Below are 17571 nucleotides of genomic sequence, written 5' to 3'. Positions count from 1 at the left end.
CTCAGTGGGTAAGAGCACCCGACTGCTCTTCCGAAGGTCCGGAGTTCAAATCCCAGCAACCACATGGTGGCTCATAACCATCCATAACAAGATCTGACGCTCCTCTTCTGGAGTGTCTGAAGACAACTACAGTGTACTTACATATAATAAATAAATAAATAAACCTTAAAAAAAAGAGTCTAAACTTGGCCCAAAGGGTCAAGGCACTTGCCACCAAGCCTGATGACCAGGGTTTGATCCTGGGATTCACATGGTAGAAGGAGAAAACCAACCCCCACAGGCTGTCTTCAGACCCACACGTGCGCCATGACACCTGTGCCCCCACAAAGTAAATGATTAAACGCAAGAACAAAGATTGTAAAAGCGCCCATGCCCCTCCTATCGCCATACTCATGGCAGGATGCTGGCTTTGCCCATTCTCGTTTTTTCTGCACGGGCGCCCTCTGGGTCTCCTGGACGGGTGTGTACCTGGGAAACAGGTTTAGGGAAGTGGATGCGTTTGTCCCCTGTGCTCCGTTTCCCAGGGGTCTCCTCTTTCTTCTCTCCGTCTAGGACAGCCAAGGAAGTGACATATCCATTGGTGCCTGTCTTGATGGCATCTTTGTGAAACACAAGAACGGAAGGCCTCCCGTGGTGTTCAGGTATTGTTCTGTTTTTAAATACTGGAGTGGTTATTGCTGACAAGCCATCCCTCAGTTCTCATTGGAGAATGGAGATAGATACTCCTTTTCTAAAGTTAATGCCACCCAGATGCAGCCTTTGTTAGCATTCTACTTTCTTCAGAAACAGATCTGCAGCAGAAAGGGCGTGCAGTGATGACCTGCTTGTAAATGCTTGAAATGTGCAACTCTGCTGCCACAGAGAAGCTATTCTTTGCTTTGATAGGGAATTTTTTGTTTGAGTTCTGGTTTCTGGGACTACTTATTCACTCAGGAAAAATCTAGGCTTCCTTTTGACTGTAGTTATGGAACAAAATTACTAAAATGCCAACATGTCAGCAAACTTCCGTTTTTGTAAAGTTGATTTCCCTGCAGCTATAAAACACAGTGCTGCTTATACAAGTCTTGGAGGTTATGCAGTAGGAAGGCACAGTGACAGGCAGGGACATGCTCAGAGTGGAGTGCAGCTTCTGAGACGTGAACTTACAGGTGGCTTCAGATTACTTCGTAGTCTTTTGTATTCCAGTTATATCTTTTTGGACACATAATAATATCTTATTAATTCTTGGAGATTTTTATATCCTTATACAATGTCTTTGGACCATATTATTCCCATTTCTCCCCCTAACTCCTTTGGATAAAATCCCCAATTTGGTATCAATATACATTATATATATAATATATATAATATATAATATATATTTGAAACCTATGGAATCCATATACTTCAGAGTATGAGATGGAGTCATGCACTGGAGCACAGTCAACCTATGAGAGGCCACACCCGTAAGGCTGACTTTCCCTCCCCAAGAAGCCACTAACTGTCAGTAGCTCCTCAGCTAGGGGTGGAGATGGGCTTGAGCTTGTGCTACAACCACAGCTGCTAGGAATTCGCAAGTGTCAGCATGCCGCTGGCGTCTACACTGTTCCACTCCATTCTTCCTTGACCTCTGGCTTTTATACTCTGCCTTCCCTTCCTTCCATGATGGTCCCTGAGCCGTGGTGAGAGGGTGAGTGACATAGATGGAACACTCCACAGACACCTTCCCTGAGCACTTTGGCCAGCTTGTGCTAAGCACCTCCCACCCACAGCACAAAGAGGCTTCTGTAAGGAACTCTGAGAGCAGTGCTGATGGAGACTGTGACCATGTAGCATGCAGTAGGTTTTCCCCTGGGGACAGTGAACTCCCCACCATCTCCTCCTCCTTCCTCACATGGAGCTAGCCTTACATTCATGCAGAAAGCGGTTGGTTACCCTGCAACAATTGCACCACTACTGCACCTGTAGGCATATTCTGCGTGCCTGCCACTGTAGCACAGTACTTGTAGCTGGGTAAGACCACTGACCAGCATCCTGCATCTCACCTTCAGGTACTTTGGAAGCTAGCCAGCAGGGAACAGGTACCAGTACCAGCTTGGCCTCTCTCTCCCATTTACCTTTAAACGTAGTAACTTAGGTCACGTTGTTCCCTCTTACCTACTCTTATCTGTACGTCCTTAAAATCTGGACTCTTAGAAAGTCTGTTGCAATCTTTTAAATCTTTTAAATTTTCAGTTTTACTCTGTTGTATTTTCTAATTTGCCATTCTATTTTCTATTCTATTTTACTCCATTTCTGTTTTCTATTGATCGAAGCAACACAGGGTTTTAATGTTTTCATCAAGCAGGGAAGCAGATCTTTCACTTTTGACTGTTGGTTCCTCTGTGACCAGCATTCATTAGTGTAAGTTGTCAGGAATCCCGTGCTGTGTGGACTGCTTTCTTCATCTTTTCTCATGTAATCGTCTTCATAATGACTCAGGGGGGCAGACGTTACCACCAGTCTTCACACAGGATAGTGGAGGATTAAAAAATCCAAGTGACTTGTCCACGGTTGCCCCATAAGTATAAGATCGGCTACTTAAGCTGCTGCTCTTAGGTGCTGTGTCACATTACTTTTTATTTATTTATTTTTTATAGCTTCTTTTATGCTTCTATTTTCTACTTTATTCTTGAGGAGTGGTCTTCCCCTTTAAGAACCTTTTTACTGAAATGACAGCTCCTCTTTGTCTTGCTCTGCTCTTCTGCCTTTGGGCCCTGAATTATTCAGGATGGCAGCGGCCACGATAGCAGACATGCTTGGGTAGCAGAGCCCCTCCGCTCCTGAGCACTGCTGGGCTGCCTCCTGTGGCAATGGAGCTCTGGTCCCCAATCTGCATATAGTAAATCTTCCCAGTGTGCTGAGCTGGGGGCACTGGGACAGGAAAATGCCCCAGGATTTACTCAGACAGAAGCAGTGTACCCAGAGGCCGTGTGGAAGTCTCAGGTATACAGGTGGTTGCTTTCTTCACCTCACAGGAATTTTCAAATTTGCCTCATTTAATACAGTGCAAATACAATCTTTACGTGTAACAACTGAGCAGTAAGTCAATAAGTTAATTTTGATTTAACAAATTTTAACTAAATAAATACAATACAAGCTGAACATCCTGAGTCCCCAAATCCCCAATTAAAGATTTGGGCACAAAGGATGGAGTTCAGTGGTAAAGCACTTGCTTTATGTTTGCGAGGCCCTGAGTCCGTGGGAGAGGGACAGGGTTTCCCCTTGAAGTGCTTCCTGTTCAGGGGTTTTGGATTCCAGGTTATGGCTTTTCAACCACTGCTGGATTGATTCCAAATATCTCAAAACTTCCCAGTCTCTGGAATCTGGCACTCTTTTGATCCCAGTGATTCTGAGGGGGCTGATGATGGCTCAGGACTGCTGAGCATCTTCTAGACTCAGGTTCTTCTGACAGTATCACAAAGCTAGGTAGTAAAACCCAAATCTAGTGTGTAAAAGCTAAAGATGATAAAATGAGGAGATGCAGGATACAGTTTATGTCCTACTGACAGCACTCAGAATAATTCACCTCAGTTTCTGACCCCGTAGCTTAGCAGAGTGTACCTCTGTCTCTCATCCCTTGCTTTATCCTGTTGGCCTTCACTGCTAACCAATGTTTGCTTTTATGTTGTCTGTGCCTTCCCACCCTCCTACCTTCCCAAGTGCCTCTTTAGGGACCATTGCCACACGGACTTTAGTATCCCTAGGGCCTGGTGCAATCATCGTCATTGTGATAGTGGGTGCCCTTTAAAGTTTGTTTATAAGTAGTTGAAGCATTAGCAACAAGCTATAACATAAGTATCTTTGATTGTTAAGTCAAGAGCAAGTCAGGTGTATTAATTACTTTCCTGTTGCTGCGATAAAATTCTTTGACAAAAAGCAATTTAAGGATGTTTATTTTGGCTTACAACTCCAGAGGTTTAGCGTCCACAATGGCAGTGTAGGTGTGGTGGGAGGCATAGTGGAAGGTATCCAGGTATAACAAATATATATATATATATATATATATATATATATATATATATATATATATGTGTGTGTGTGTGTATATATGTATGTATATGTATGTATATGTATACATACTCACTATATATTATATAATATACAATATATAATAAGTATATATCTGTTATATATTATATATAAATAATTATATATAATATATGAGCGTAATAAAACATATTAGATGCAAATATACTCGTATGTAATATTTAGTAATTTAAATATAATGTATATATTTTTTACATGTATATTTAAGTCACATCTCGAGCTTAAGGGAACGCGCCGTGTCGCACCCCCCCCCCCCCCCCGTGTGCATTTGCGCACTCGGCATTCTCTGCTGTTCTCTAGGTGGCACGACATCGCTAACATGTCGCACAACAAGTCCTTTTTTGCACTAGAGCTGGCAAATAAAGAGGAGACCATCCAGTTTCAAACTGTGAGTGAGCACAGAAATCCATGGGAGGCTCCACAAAAAATGTTAGCAAGTTAGCATTGTTGATTTCTCTGTTGTGTATTGGGGGACGGGGAGTTTGAACTAATTTAGGACTTCATAATTCTATGTGCTATAAAGACTTATGCTTTAAATGTTACAGAATGGCACTTGGGGAGAAATGATCCCTTGTTGAATGTTGTTGAGCAAATGAGTCTTTGTGTTTGTACTCTTTGATTCAAGTGACTTTATTTATTTATTTACTTTAAATACATATGAGTGCACTGTAGCTGTCTTTAGACACCCCAGAAGAGGGCATCTGATCCCATTCTAGATGGCTGTGAGCCACCATGTGGTTGCTGGGATTTGAACTCAGGACCTCTGGAAGAGCAGTCAGTGTTCTTACCCGCTGAGCCATCTTTCCAGCCCCCTTGAGTGACTTGTGAAGTTCTTGTAAAGATACTGAAGTAGAGGAGAAAGCCAGCCTCGCTACTGGCCCAGCGCTGGGGAGCAGCTCTGTGGTGCTGCTTAGCCTTTATCTGCCCTTGCTGTCTTACAAGGGCAGTATTAAGGCCCCGGGGCAGATGTCTTACTGGGAAAGTCTCTGAGAGGTACTTCTCAGGGGTAGAGTTGATACTTGATACAAACATGGTGCTCAGGAACTGCCGGCTCACACTGCTGAGCAGGCCACTTCATGTTCACCATTAAGTCCTCACAGCTTTCAGAGGTTAACCACAGGGCTAGGGAATGAAGGAGTTACTGTGGGGTTACAGAGGTGGGGGAGGGAGAGGGAGTCACCATGGGTGGGGGTGGTGCAGACACAATGTCCCTGCATTCTGAGTGTCTTCTTCTGTGTTTCATCTGCCAGGAAGACATGGAGACAGCCAAGTACGTGTGGCGGCTGTGTGTGGCTCGGCACAAATTCTACAGGCTGAACCAGTGTAACCTGTGAGTATCTATCTCCTGCTCTGGAAATTGTAGAAAATCATTTGGGAGTGAAAAAATGTAAAATTGCATTTACCCAGTTTGGATGTGTGTCACGGGACTGCATATAGAAGCTGGGGACAACTTGGGGAGTCCTACTCTCCACTGAGTGGGTTCTAAGGATTGAGCTTGGCAGCAAGCACCTCTCACCTCCTAACCCTGAGGGCCTTTTAAAAAAGAAAGGGATTTTTTTCCCCTCCCTTTTCTCTCCTTTTCTTTGGGGATCAAACCTAAGGCCTCCCAGAGCTAGGCAAGCGCTCCCCACTGAGCTGTGGTCCCCAGGCTTCTCGAGAGCTCAGTGTGGAGTCTTGGCAGCCCTGGAAAGTGCTATGTAGATCAGGCTAGCCTCCAACTCACAAATCTCCATCAGATTTTCCCTGCCTCTGGGGTGCTGGGAGGCTTGGGCCACCATGTCTGGTGTGGGAGTAGTACTTTTATAGTTTCTAGTCAATATCCCTGTCAGCATTTTGAGGAAAGATTATTCATCTTTCATATATATGAATTATACAAAGGAAGAAGCTGACACGTCTGCACATGTGTGTAAGGACCTTGTTGCTGTTCTGACACGTCTGCACATGTGTGTAAGGACCTTGTTGCTGTTCTGACATGTCTGCACATGTGTGTAAGGACCTTGCTGCTGTCCTGACACGTCTGCACATGTGTGTTAGGACCTTGTTGATAGTTATCCTCTCTCATATACTCATCAGACCCCTCCCTTTCCCAGTCTCCATCTTTAACACTTTCTTATTATTCCTTCAGTTTACTTGCTTGCTACAGAGTTTGGCTTTGTGGTTCTGGCAGGCTTTATACTCACTATGTAGCCCAAGTGGGCCTCAGACTTGCAGCAAACCTCCTGCTGCAGCCTTCCAAGTGCTGGGATTATTGACTTGACCTACCACACCCACAGCTTCGTTTACTTTTATGCGCAGGTATGTGTGTGTATACACACCACACACACACACACACACATACACACACACACACACCCATACACCTTTTCTGCTCGCTTCTCACTCTTGAATTTGTGTACGAAATTGTTACATTCAGAGGAGATGTAATTATTATTTTTGCATATAATAATTACATCTGAATAATTACAGAATCTACTGGAACACAACATTTTCATTTTGAAGCTTTGATAAATGTAGGACCATTCATGATGAGCCATCACCACCTCAGTTCATTTTTTTTCTTCTTGAAAACAGTAGTGGCAGCCATCATGAAGAAGCCATTAAGTGTGATACCGTCTAGTAAACCCTGTATTGCACTGTGACTAATGCCTTTTTGAAAACCGTATTTTAGCAGTTCCTAATTTTAATGATTTTAAAATTCAGAGAGAAAAGCGATGAATATGTGTGGATCCTTAAGCTCTTAGAACTATAACTCTTGGCATGTTGCCAGGCGTGAGTGAGGCTGCGTGGATATTATTAGCTCCATGTGGTGCTCTCCCATGGGGAACACCTGATTCTCTTTACAGCTACTGTGTGTGTGGGGTATTTTTCCAAGTTTTGTTTTTAATTTCTGCATATCTGGGAACTATTAGTGTATTTATTTAAGAGTGTGTGAAACAAACATATTACCTTGTACAGTTTGTTCTCTGGGTAAGGTAAATGAAGCTTCTGCTATTAAACCTGCACATTTTGATGGGGGAGAAAACTGAAAATGTTTTAGCCATTTCCTGAAGGTACAGGTCTAGTAACATCTAATCTTATGATGATGTTGAGGTGTTGGTAGGACTCGTTCTTGTAGTTCAGCTGGGTAAGCTCAGTGTACTGGACAGCTAACTATGGCTAAGTGGTAGTTACCCCTGTTTTGGAGATGGGGTCTACTTCCACAGAAAGGAATCCCTTTCTCCTACAGTGTCCGCACCCTTCCTATGTCCTTCCTACAGGAGAGTAGTGTTGGGCGCATCTAACCTTGGCCCAGGTGATACTTACACTGATAGGATCTAGTATTTCTCTTTCCACCTGGACAAGGCACCGGAGGTAGCGAGATCATCTTTTTATGTTAGCTTAGAAGCCCCCTTTGTTTTTTTATGTATAAACAGGAATAATGAGGCCATCCTTGATAATCCTTTCAGGACTGTATTAGCTATTAAGTGAGATACCAGTGTCAATCATGTCAAAAGGCCTCCTCTGGTATCCCAAGCCCAGAGTTGGCTGGTAGCAATCAACTCCCCTAGACTCTATGAAGAAAAAGTGAGCACGGGATACAACATTTCTTGGTATAGGGCTTTTTCTCCCTTCTTTGTGGGTTGTACCCTCCAACCTGCAAAGCTAAGTGAGAGAGAGGACCCAGGAACCATGAGAACGGCAAATTTTTGAGTCAGCAGCATGCTAATGGCTGAGCAAAGTGAAATGAGCTAGCCCTGTAGTTTCGGATGTGAGTGAACGGAGCAGCCGGTCCACTTCTGTTTGGAGACTTCTGTTGTCAGCAGTGCAGCAGCCAGTCTCGGAGAACTGGAAGATGTAGCACAGAGAGGAGAGGACTCACTGAAGAGTGTCAGTCCCTGGAAAAAGCAGGAGTTGGAGATATGGGGATTGTCAAAGGTCCCCACAGTTGTGTGGGTCTCCCACTCTCCTCAAAGGCTTGGGGACAGGAAGCTGTCCTGGAGTTGGTGTGAGGCAGCTTCCTCTTCTGTGCAGGTGCTTGGGTAGATGGGTCACTGTGACCTACAGTGAAGCCAGTCCCTAACCCTAATATTTCCTGTAGCCTGGTTTGGTCTCTGTTTGCCCACCATGGCATGTTGGGGCAGGGATCCAGAGCCAGGTCATTGACCTTGTAGTAGCCTGTACATGCACCTCTGGCCTGCCCTAAAACAGGGGGAGCTTTTGTTTTTCATTAAAGCACAGGAGGAAAGTCATTGAAACAACATCCCAGGATATTTCCACTGCCTAACACATTATCAAAGCCTGCCCTTTGCTATCTGTGAGTAAACCAATGGCCAACATAAAAGCTCACAGAACAAGTGAGACATCTCTTAGAGTTTTAACTTAATAGATTAATTTAGTGCATGTGGTGTGTGTGTGTGTGTGTGTGTGTGTGTGTGTGAGTGAGAGAGAGAGAGAGAGAGAGAGAGAGAGAGAGAGAGAGAGAGACACTGCACTCAGGCATCCACAGACCTGCCCATTCAAATGCGGTTCTACCACTTGTTTGCCATGTGATCAGGTGTGACCTACCTAATCTAAGCATCACTTTCCTCATTTGTAAAGCAGAGATAATGGCCTCCCTGATGGCATCATTGAGATTAAGATAACCACATGCAGTCTTAGCACAGTTTCACCAAGCAATATCGTGCATTTCACTTGAGCTGACAGCCATTTTATTATCCTTTCCAGTGTGCACACTCTCGCTATTAGTCTAAGGAGTTCTAGCTGCCTTGATCTCAGATTTGCTGGCTAGCACAGACAGACAGCATCCCACAGAGCCAATGGTTGTTTTCCTTTATGTGGGAACTTGATGATAGCTTGCCTTTCTTTGAACTGCGCTTAGAAGAACAATGAGAAAAAGAGGCAGACTGTTAGAAAGGTTGCCTGGGTTAGACCTTTCTGCAGGTAGGGCTCTTTTGTTCTGGTTTTTGTTTTTTAGCAGAACTGGCTTCTGCTTTTTCATCCCACTGGATGTTGCCAGCAAGATGCCAGTGGGTAAGAATGGCTGCCTCTGTTCCTAGGCCCTGCGTTCTTGCCCAGGCTGGCCATCTGTGCAGATGTTGTTAGGCATTTGTTGGTAAGTGTGTTCTGTCAGCAGCTCCTTCTCCCACTTTTGAATATATGTTGGTTTTGGATTCTTTTGTTTGTTTGTTTGTTTGGTTGGTTGGTTTTTAGTTTGGGAAGAGCACTCTTTTGAGACAGGGTCTCTGTACCCCTGGCTGTCTGGGAAATAGTGCTGAAGGCCAGCAGGCCTCGAACTCAGAGATCCGCCTGCCTCTGCCTCCTGAGTGCTGGAACTAAAGGCATGCGCCACCACCCTTGACTTGGATGATTTTAAAAGCTCAGTTTATCTAGATGGAGATCCAGTGATAGACTGAACACAGAGTCCCTTTAAACTGAGACTTGACTGTGGACACTGTCCAGAGGCAAATTCAGTATCAAAGTAACAAAGATCAGAGTCTTGTGTATACTTAAGGGGTCCTCTAAGAAGACCCGTATACACCCTGCAAGCTCGGGCACTTGATGCGATGTTGGAAAGCTAGACGTTTTGGAAAATAGACACAGCTGTACCATAGAGCCCTAAAGTTCACTGCCAGGAAAAGAAAGGAAATGACAAGAGACATGTGTTATTCTCCGACAACCTGAATACCTCCCAGGTGTGGGAAAGGGAGTTGTTTAAAGAAATTGCCCAGTAAGTATATAGGAATCACTGGATGTCCAAGAATTTTCATTTTTAAAGGTCTTGTGAAAATATGCTGACGTCCAGAGTGTAATACAGATACCATTATCAAAGTGCTAAGAATAAAGCTAGTTTAGAAGAGAAGAGACTTCTCTCTGGCACATTTGTGAGTCAGTGAGCTTATTTTGTTTACTTTGTGGTGGCGGAGTTTTAGTAATGGTCCTTAGAGCGCTAATCTATGTCACAGAATGTGTTCGTCATCAGTTATGAATCACTCAGGCTTTTGAGTCAGGAGTAGATGGTAAGTTAAAATGCCCTTGACAGAATTATGGGAATTACCAACATTAGCAAGAATCTAAAGCATCTTCATACCACACCTACTCACACTTACTAAGGAACACAGATGCAAAGAGTCTGTGTGTGTGAGTGTGTGTGTGTGTGTGTGTGTGTGTGTGAGTGTGTGTGTACCAACATTAGCAAGAATCTAAAGCATCTTCATGCCACACCTACTCACACTAAGGAACACAGATGCAAAGATTCTGTGTGTGTGTGTGTGTGTATGTGTGTGCATGCGTGCGTGCGTGCATGTGTGTGCACTTGTTTTGGGAGACTGTGGAGTCCTACATAAGGAAGTGACCAGGCTCTTTTCTGTAAATTACCGCATGTTTGTCTTTTTGTCATTTGCCTTAGAATATACCTGACTGTGTATCTTTTTGATATTGTTTTATGACGGTGTGTCACTCTGTCTATATCCTAGCTAGCCTGTAGTTCAGATGTCACCCAGACTGGCCTTAGACTCCTGCACACCTTAACCTCTTGCACACTGGAGTTACAGGTGTGAGCTACCATACCCGCTCCCTTCCTGAATCTGGTTTATTGTTATAGACTAGGAAGTGTGTCCCCTGGGCTCATGGTTGTCTTCTCCCACAGGCAAACTCAGGCCGCCACGCTGAACTCAGTTAGGAGGGGCTCATCCTCCAGGGTGTCTCTGGTAAGAAGGAACATGCTTGCCTCTCTCGCCTAGTGATATCACTCTCTTAGTTAAAATATGCTTTGGACACTATGATGAGTTTGAACCACAATGTGTGTTGATGTTTGAAGATTTTTATCCAAAGAAATAGTGACTTCTGTAAGTTCAACTTAAGATTTATTGTACATGTTTAGATATTAGATACAACCAAATATTATGAATTTTAACTGGTTAGCCAGAAATCCTGAGTAGGTATTTTATTTGCTTGATGACTTTGTCTTACAGGGTTAAATGTAGTACATAGAAGGTTTTTCTATCATGAGTTTAGACAAGAAGGTTTGTATCCATTCCTTCTTGTTCATAAGCTTTTAGAGGCACTTTCTTGTGCTGTCTAGTATCCTTGGTGTCAGTGCAAAGAGCTTGTTTTTGCTACATGGGAGACTTTGAAAATGACAGATATGTTAAGACCTCCTTCGTCTTCATGGTTATTCTCCACTGTCATACGTTTAACTCCTGTAAAGTCTTTTTAGTGAAGAGAAAGAGTCCAGCAAAGAATGAGTTTACCTTTTTCACATGGGCAATGTGTTTTAACTCTATGTCCAACTTTCCATTTCTTAGCCTAAACCCCAGCCCTATGCGATGCCTCCCCCACCCCAGCTGCATTATAATGGACATTATACAGAGCCATTTGCTTCTTCCCAAGGTAAAGTACACTGAGTCTGCAAAGCTGTGCACAGTTATTACTATGAGTAACTCTGTGAAGACCCAGAGATCTTGAAGTCTGGATGGTTTCTTACTGCAGTTGTACCCCAAAATGTTGTCCCAACTATAGCCATCCTGGAATCACAGAAGACATTTAGGCCAGGCTTCAGTTCATGATTCTCCAGTCTTCATCTCCCAGGTGATGGGATTATAGGCATGTGCCACCTCTTCAGGCAACCAAAAATCCTTGGTCACAAAAGATATTCAGACTCGGTTTTGGTTTTATCCCTCCCTGAGATGTCCTAGTGTAGTGTTTAAATTACTGCTACTGCAGTTGTGTGCTCAGCAGCGCCTCCACGGTGAATCCTGACCATCTGGGTAAGGTTTGATTGTAAACTGTATCTAACTGTGCTGAAGACAGAGAGGTAGATACAGACAGCAACTCTTTATACAGAAGCTTGGGATCCAGTTGTACAAACAAGGCTCATGATGTGATCACAGTTACCTTGCTAAGAGAGCATGTATTGTTAGCATGCCGTTTGTCATGTTCTGGGCACTTGAAGAGCTTTCTGGGTCTAGCAGGATGGCTGGATTTCATCAATCCAGGCAGGTCTGAGACTCAGTCTGCTGCTCTGCCGGTGGGTGCTGTGGCACAGAAGGAGAAGTGGGGTCCATTGCCCATCATGTGGAAGCTGGGATCTGAAGGGACACAAAGAACTGGTGTTGACTGCACTTGTTATTGTGACCTTCTCTGCCAGTTAAGGATGTCCCCACAGCAAGGAGGGCAATTGGGGAGCAGAGTTCTGGTGTGAATTTTAGTGTCCCCTGGGGCAGTCTCACTGTTGTCCTCTCCTCTGCATGTGGCCACCTGTATGTGCATGGTAGCCTCTCCAACCATGGGGACAAGGCTTCTGCCTCCCGTCTCCATGATCCTCATTCTCCTACCTCAGTCTATGAGGGTCCTGCCGTTTTTTTCTTACCTTTCTCTTCAAGCTATGGTTTGGATTACTTTATCTTCCAGTTTTTACTACACTGTGTCTGAGCCTGATGTCTCTGTGCTCTAGCCCCTGGTTCCCTCTTATACCCTCTCAGGGGTTTCCATAAATCATCTCCCTGCCCTGTGCCTTTTTCTTTCCTGTTGGGGCTTCCCCAGCAGCTCCTTCTCATGGAGTTTCTGTAATGGTGACTCAGTTTCCCCTCCCTCCCCACCCTGTGGTCATTCCTGTGTTCTACCCATTCCCATTTGACCTGGTCAGATGTGGTAACCCTGCAAAGAGGTGCTCTAGCTAACGATAGACATTCTAGAACTGGTATCATCTGTCAGGGCTTGCTGGAAATTGAGTATTACATTTGAACTCATTGCTTACCCTCTAAGTCTGTTTCTAGGGCCCTTTATTGTGATGAAGTCACTCACTTTCTTGGTTATGTGGATTCCAAGCTGCATGTAATTTCGGCCAGTCAGCTAGCTAGCCATAACCTGTGACATCATACACTGTGTTTTCCGTATCCCTTTCTCCACGTCCCCTGCTCCTGCTCCAACATAGGTCTTTATTCTTTCAGACCTCCCACTAGCAGCTCCGTCCCATGAGCTGTATCTTCTCTCTTCACACTCCTCAACTCTCCAGACACAAAGCTCCCAGCTGACTCTGTGATGTGCTCCACCATCCTTCGCCTGTGTCTACGCTCCCTTAGCCTGCCCTCCTCATCCCGCTTCCCACTGCTTGCTACTCTCTAGCTTGTTCTATTTGAGTGGCCCCATCTTTGCCCCTCTGATCTGCTACCCACACACCCTTACCCCGGCCACCCCGCAATCCACACGCTGCTACTGTGCAGTCAGAACAGGCAGATTCTGCTGTGCTAAACTCTCAGTGGATTTACTTCTTGATCAGAGTCCTTGTCTGCTGTGTGCTGTCAGGTGGGGCTCTGTTCCATGTTAGCCTGATCGGGGGCTCAGACTGGAGGAGCCTTTGCCATTGTGGAGGACCAACTGGGTTGGCCAGGGCACTGGGAAATGGAGGAGGAAGTCCTCTGAAACTGCCTCTTAACTCTGCTCACTTTCTCTTTCCTGTCACTCGTCTCACATACGTGCTCGGCACTAAGGGATAAAAAGGTACAGTCCTGTGTGCTCTGAGAGAGCATGAAGGCAGGGACACGCCGTGGGTGTCACACTGTCTAGACAACATGGGTGAGGGATCTGTGACCAGAAAGGCACCTAGAGATCTAGAAGTGGCTGAGAGCTCTGCAGACAGAGAAGCACAGGGTGGGGCAGCAGGGTATGGCAGGAGGAACAGAAGAGGCTCTCGAGAACTGTGTGCCCAGTGGCTAATCATGGAGCTTCTGCAGCACACACAGGATTTGATGGCTGACATTGTTTTTACACTTTGGAAGTAGTACTCACAAAGCAATTCAGGTGAGCTGTAGGTTGAGTGGCAGAAAGACAGACAGCCTCTTCTAGTCTAGGCAGGCACACGGGTGCTGGAGAGTTAGTAGCCCTGGATCCATGTCTTGCTCAACTGGAGGCTTGGTGGGGCAACTATAGTTAGCTTCGCCTTATTCTTCTTGGCTTCCTGGCCCTCGGCGGCACCTTTGGTTCCGACTACCAGTGACCCCTTTGTTGGGCAGGAAAGCTTTGAACCTGCTGGACTGGTGCCCTTTTATGGTGGAATTCTTTTCATTGAGGAAGACCATATGCAAACAACCTAGACTTCCAGTTAAGCAAGTGTTTACAGAGAGTTGCTGTTTTCCCTAGCTCAGCATCTCAGGGTTGTACCCCCACCTAAACTGGCTCAGTGCTGTCAACAGTATCTCCCCCCGAGTTCCACAGAGCCCCAGAATGCCCGTATCAATGTAGGACTGAGACTTGGTTAGATCCTCAGCATCTCACTTTAAGCAGACAGACAGACCTACCCCACCCTGTAGGTGAGGAAGCTGAAACTCTCCGGGGTAACAGTGTGACTGAAGATGTGTCACTTTAGCAAGAAAATGTACAAGCTCTCTCAGGACCTGTTTCAGAATCTGGCTGGAATGATGGGTCCAACTTAATACATTTTCAGAATCTTTTAAAACCTTTTTCCTCCTCAGACAACATCTTTGTGCCCAACAAGAATGGATTCTACTGTCACTCCCAGACAAGCCTGGATAGAACCCAGATTGACCTCAGTGGTCGCATCCGCAACGGCAGCGTCTACAGTGCACACAGCACGAACTCCTTAAACACAGCTCAGCCCTACCTGCAGCCCTCCCCCATGTCCTCTAATCCAAGTATCACTGGCAGTGATGTCATGAGACCCGACTACATCCCGTCCCACCGGCACAGTGCCCTCATTCCCCCATCTTACCGCCCGACTCCTGACTATGAGACTGTGATGAAGCAGCTTAACAGAGGCATGGTGCACGCAGACAGGCACAGCCACTCGCTGAGGAACCTCAATATTGGCAGTTCCTATGCGTACAGCCGGCCCGACGCCTTGGTCTACAGCCAGCCTGAGATTCGGGAGCACCCACACCTCACCTCTCCCCAGTCAGCTCACTACCCCTTTAACTTGAACTACAGTTTCCACAGCCAGTCTCCGTATCCCTACCCTGCCGAGAGGCGGCCTGTGGTGGGCGCTGTGAGTGTGCCTGAGCTGACAAATGTGCAGCTACAGGCCCAGGAGTACCCAGCTCCAAACATTATGAGAACCCAGGTGTACCGGCCACCCCCGCCGTATCCTTACCCAAGACCTGCCAACAGCACCCCAGACCTGTCCCGCCACCTCTACATCAGCAGCAGCAATCCGGATCTCATCACCAGGCGCGTCCATCACTCGGTGCAGACCTTCCAGGAGGACAGCTTGCCCGTGGCGCACTCTCTGCAGGAGGTCAGCGAACCCCTCACAGCAGCGCGCCATGCCCACCTACAGAAGAGGAACAGTATTGAAGTCGCAGGGCTCACACATGGATTCGAAGGCCTGAGGCTCAAGGAGAGGACGATGTCAGCCTCAGCAGCAGATGTGGCGCCCCGGACCTTCTCAGCAGGCTCCCAGTCCAGCGTCTTCTCTGACAAAATGAAGCAGGAGGGGACTGAAGAGCAGGAGGGTGGCAGATACAGCCACAAGAAGTCCCTTTCTGATGCTACCATGCTGATTCATAGCAGTGAAGAGGACGAAGACTTGGAAGAGGACGGCAGCAGAGAGCACGCCATCTCAGCTGTGTCTGAGCCCCGCCTTCCGACTGCTTTCTCTCAGGAACAACAACTAAACTACCCCTGTGCTTCAGTGACTCCGGTCTCTGGCCCTCTGCATATTTTTGAGCCCAAGCCCCATGCCACAGAGCCTGAGAAGAGGATGAAGGACGTCAGCCCTGTCCACCTGGTTGTGGAGACCCATCGGCCCCGGAGAGATGGACTGCTGACCCCCTCCATGTCCGAGTCAGACCTCACGACCTCAGGGAGGTACCGAGCTAGGAGGGACTCTGTCAAGAAAAGGCCAGTGTCAGACCTCCTCTCTGGGAAGAAGAGCACTGTGGAAGGACTTCCACCACTAGGGGTAAGCGTTTTGGGAGCAGAGGTGCCTCAGACGTGGAGGGCGAGCCCTTAATCTGTGTTTTCAATGTCTAGTCTTCCCTCTGTACCAGTGGTTCTCGGGTTTTACCTTTTCTCTTGGCTGTCAGTTCCTGCCCCAGCTCTGAGTGTTGCCTTATTTGGGGCATGTACGAGTTTAGGTGGAAACTGTGAACTGATGGGGGCAGTCATGGTTTACTAGAGGTAGGTTGGATGCAGAGAGAAGGCCTGTGGAAGGGGGTGGGAGGAGTTCCTGAGCCATCTTAGCTGAGGAAGAGGGGAACGGTTCAATACCCCAGTCAAGATTGCTTTGCTAGCCACCCATTAAAATACCGTGGGGTGACAAGGCACCCCAGAACTGCATCTGTTCAGATTTTTCAAGTGATGTCTCAGAGAGGCGTTTGAGACTGTGTCCTTATGCATCTTTATGTAGTTGTCAAGGGTTGAGACCAGATTCAGCTTGACTGTCTTGGCCATTACCACTGTGGGCTTTGGTGACTCTGGACCCAGGAAGTACGTCTCTTTAAAGGGATGAGTGAGTGAACTGGGTGTTCTGAAGGTGGCCCTTGTGGACAGGGTGGTTCTCCTACTCAGTGTAATAAACACAGGGACGCTCTTCCTACGCATTGCAAACAAAATGCAAGAGACCAGTGCTGTTTTCTGCAGCTGCCTTTCAGAATATTTACCACGTGCAAAGATTTCATATAATGAACCCATTGTTAGAGCCTATTTCGCAGATAAAGATGCTGACTGGGAAATATTAAGTAGCATTTTCAAGGTTATACAACTAGTGAGTGACTGACATGGAATTTTCATCTTACTTTATGTCTATGCTCACCTTCTTCCACAGTATTCTATATCTGGGTGTATTCTATGTAGAATTTTAGTGAGTAGTAGTTTCTGAAACCTGGCTACTGTGCAGCGAATCTTTGTTGAGTTCTCAGCCTTTGACTAAACTTTCATGGATCTGTTTGTAAGTGTGTCCGGTCATAGACACTAGGTTGCATTGCTCAGGCATGCAGCTCTGTATGGCCCTCACCTCCTTGTACCATGTCCTGCATTGGGACCAAGCCAAAGTAATGTGTGCATCCGTTTGACCCCTGTATCCTGGCAGCCAAGGTTCTCCTCCCCCATCTCCTGTTAGGATGGACCCAAAGCCTGAGGAGCCCTCACAGGTGTACTTCTGAACTAGTGTATGAGGGCCTCAGAGAGAGGCAGGCCTCCTGGTAGGCCTGACTCACGGGATCATAATGCTTATGAAAGATCAGTGCCCACCAGAGAAGCTTAAGAAAGGACACAGACTTAAGGGCATCTTAATTAGCTAAAGGATAAATTTTAAGTTTAGGGATTTTTTTGTTTTTTTTTCCTGCGTGTACAAAGGCTAGTGCTCAGGGGGAGCATGGTGGAGAGTGCAGGCTGAGCAGTATTAGGGCGGAGGCAGTATGGGGATTTCCATCACTACCTGAGTCCCCAAGCCTCGGGAGTAGGGCCTTCCACCACAGTGCAGTAAGAACTGCTCACTGTACTCCCAGTGATACCTGCGTTGTGCATAGTCCCTCTGGTTTTCTAACTTTCCAAGGGTTGCTGCCACCAAAC

General features: G+C 46.3%; 1 protein-coding gene across 1 annotated transcript in view; it reads left to right on the top strand.

Moving 5' to 3' along the window:
• Window positions 1-17571, top strand: part of Ptpn21 (protein tyrosine phosphatase non-receptor type 21) — a 64359-nt gene that overhangs the window by 36488 nt on the left and 10300 nt on the right. The window contains exons 7-13 of the mRNA XM_021201431.2: window positions 400-460; window positions 553-641; window positions 4369-4456; window positions 5319-5398; window positions 10694-10754; window positions 11352-11436; window positions 14517-15961. Coding sequence (XP_021057090.1) covers window positions 400-460; window positions 553-641; window positions 4369-4456; window positions 5319-5398; window positions 10694-10754; window positions 11352-11436; window positions 14517-15961 — 1909 coding nt within the window. The remainder of the gene's footprint in view (window positions 1-399; window positions 461-552; window positions 642-4368; window positions 4457-5318; window positions 5399-10693; window positions 10755-11351; window positions 11437-14516; window positions 15962-17571) is intronic.

Source organism: Mus pahari, chromosome 7 (genome assembly GCF_900095145.1).
Source record: "Mus pahari chromosome 7, PAHARI_EIJ_v1.1, whole genome shotgun sequence".
NCBI lineage: Eukaryota > Metazoa > Chordata > Mammalia > Rodentia > Muridae > Mus > Mus pahari.
This window is presented reverse-complemented; position numbering and strand designations above follow the sequence as displayed.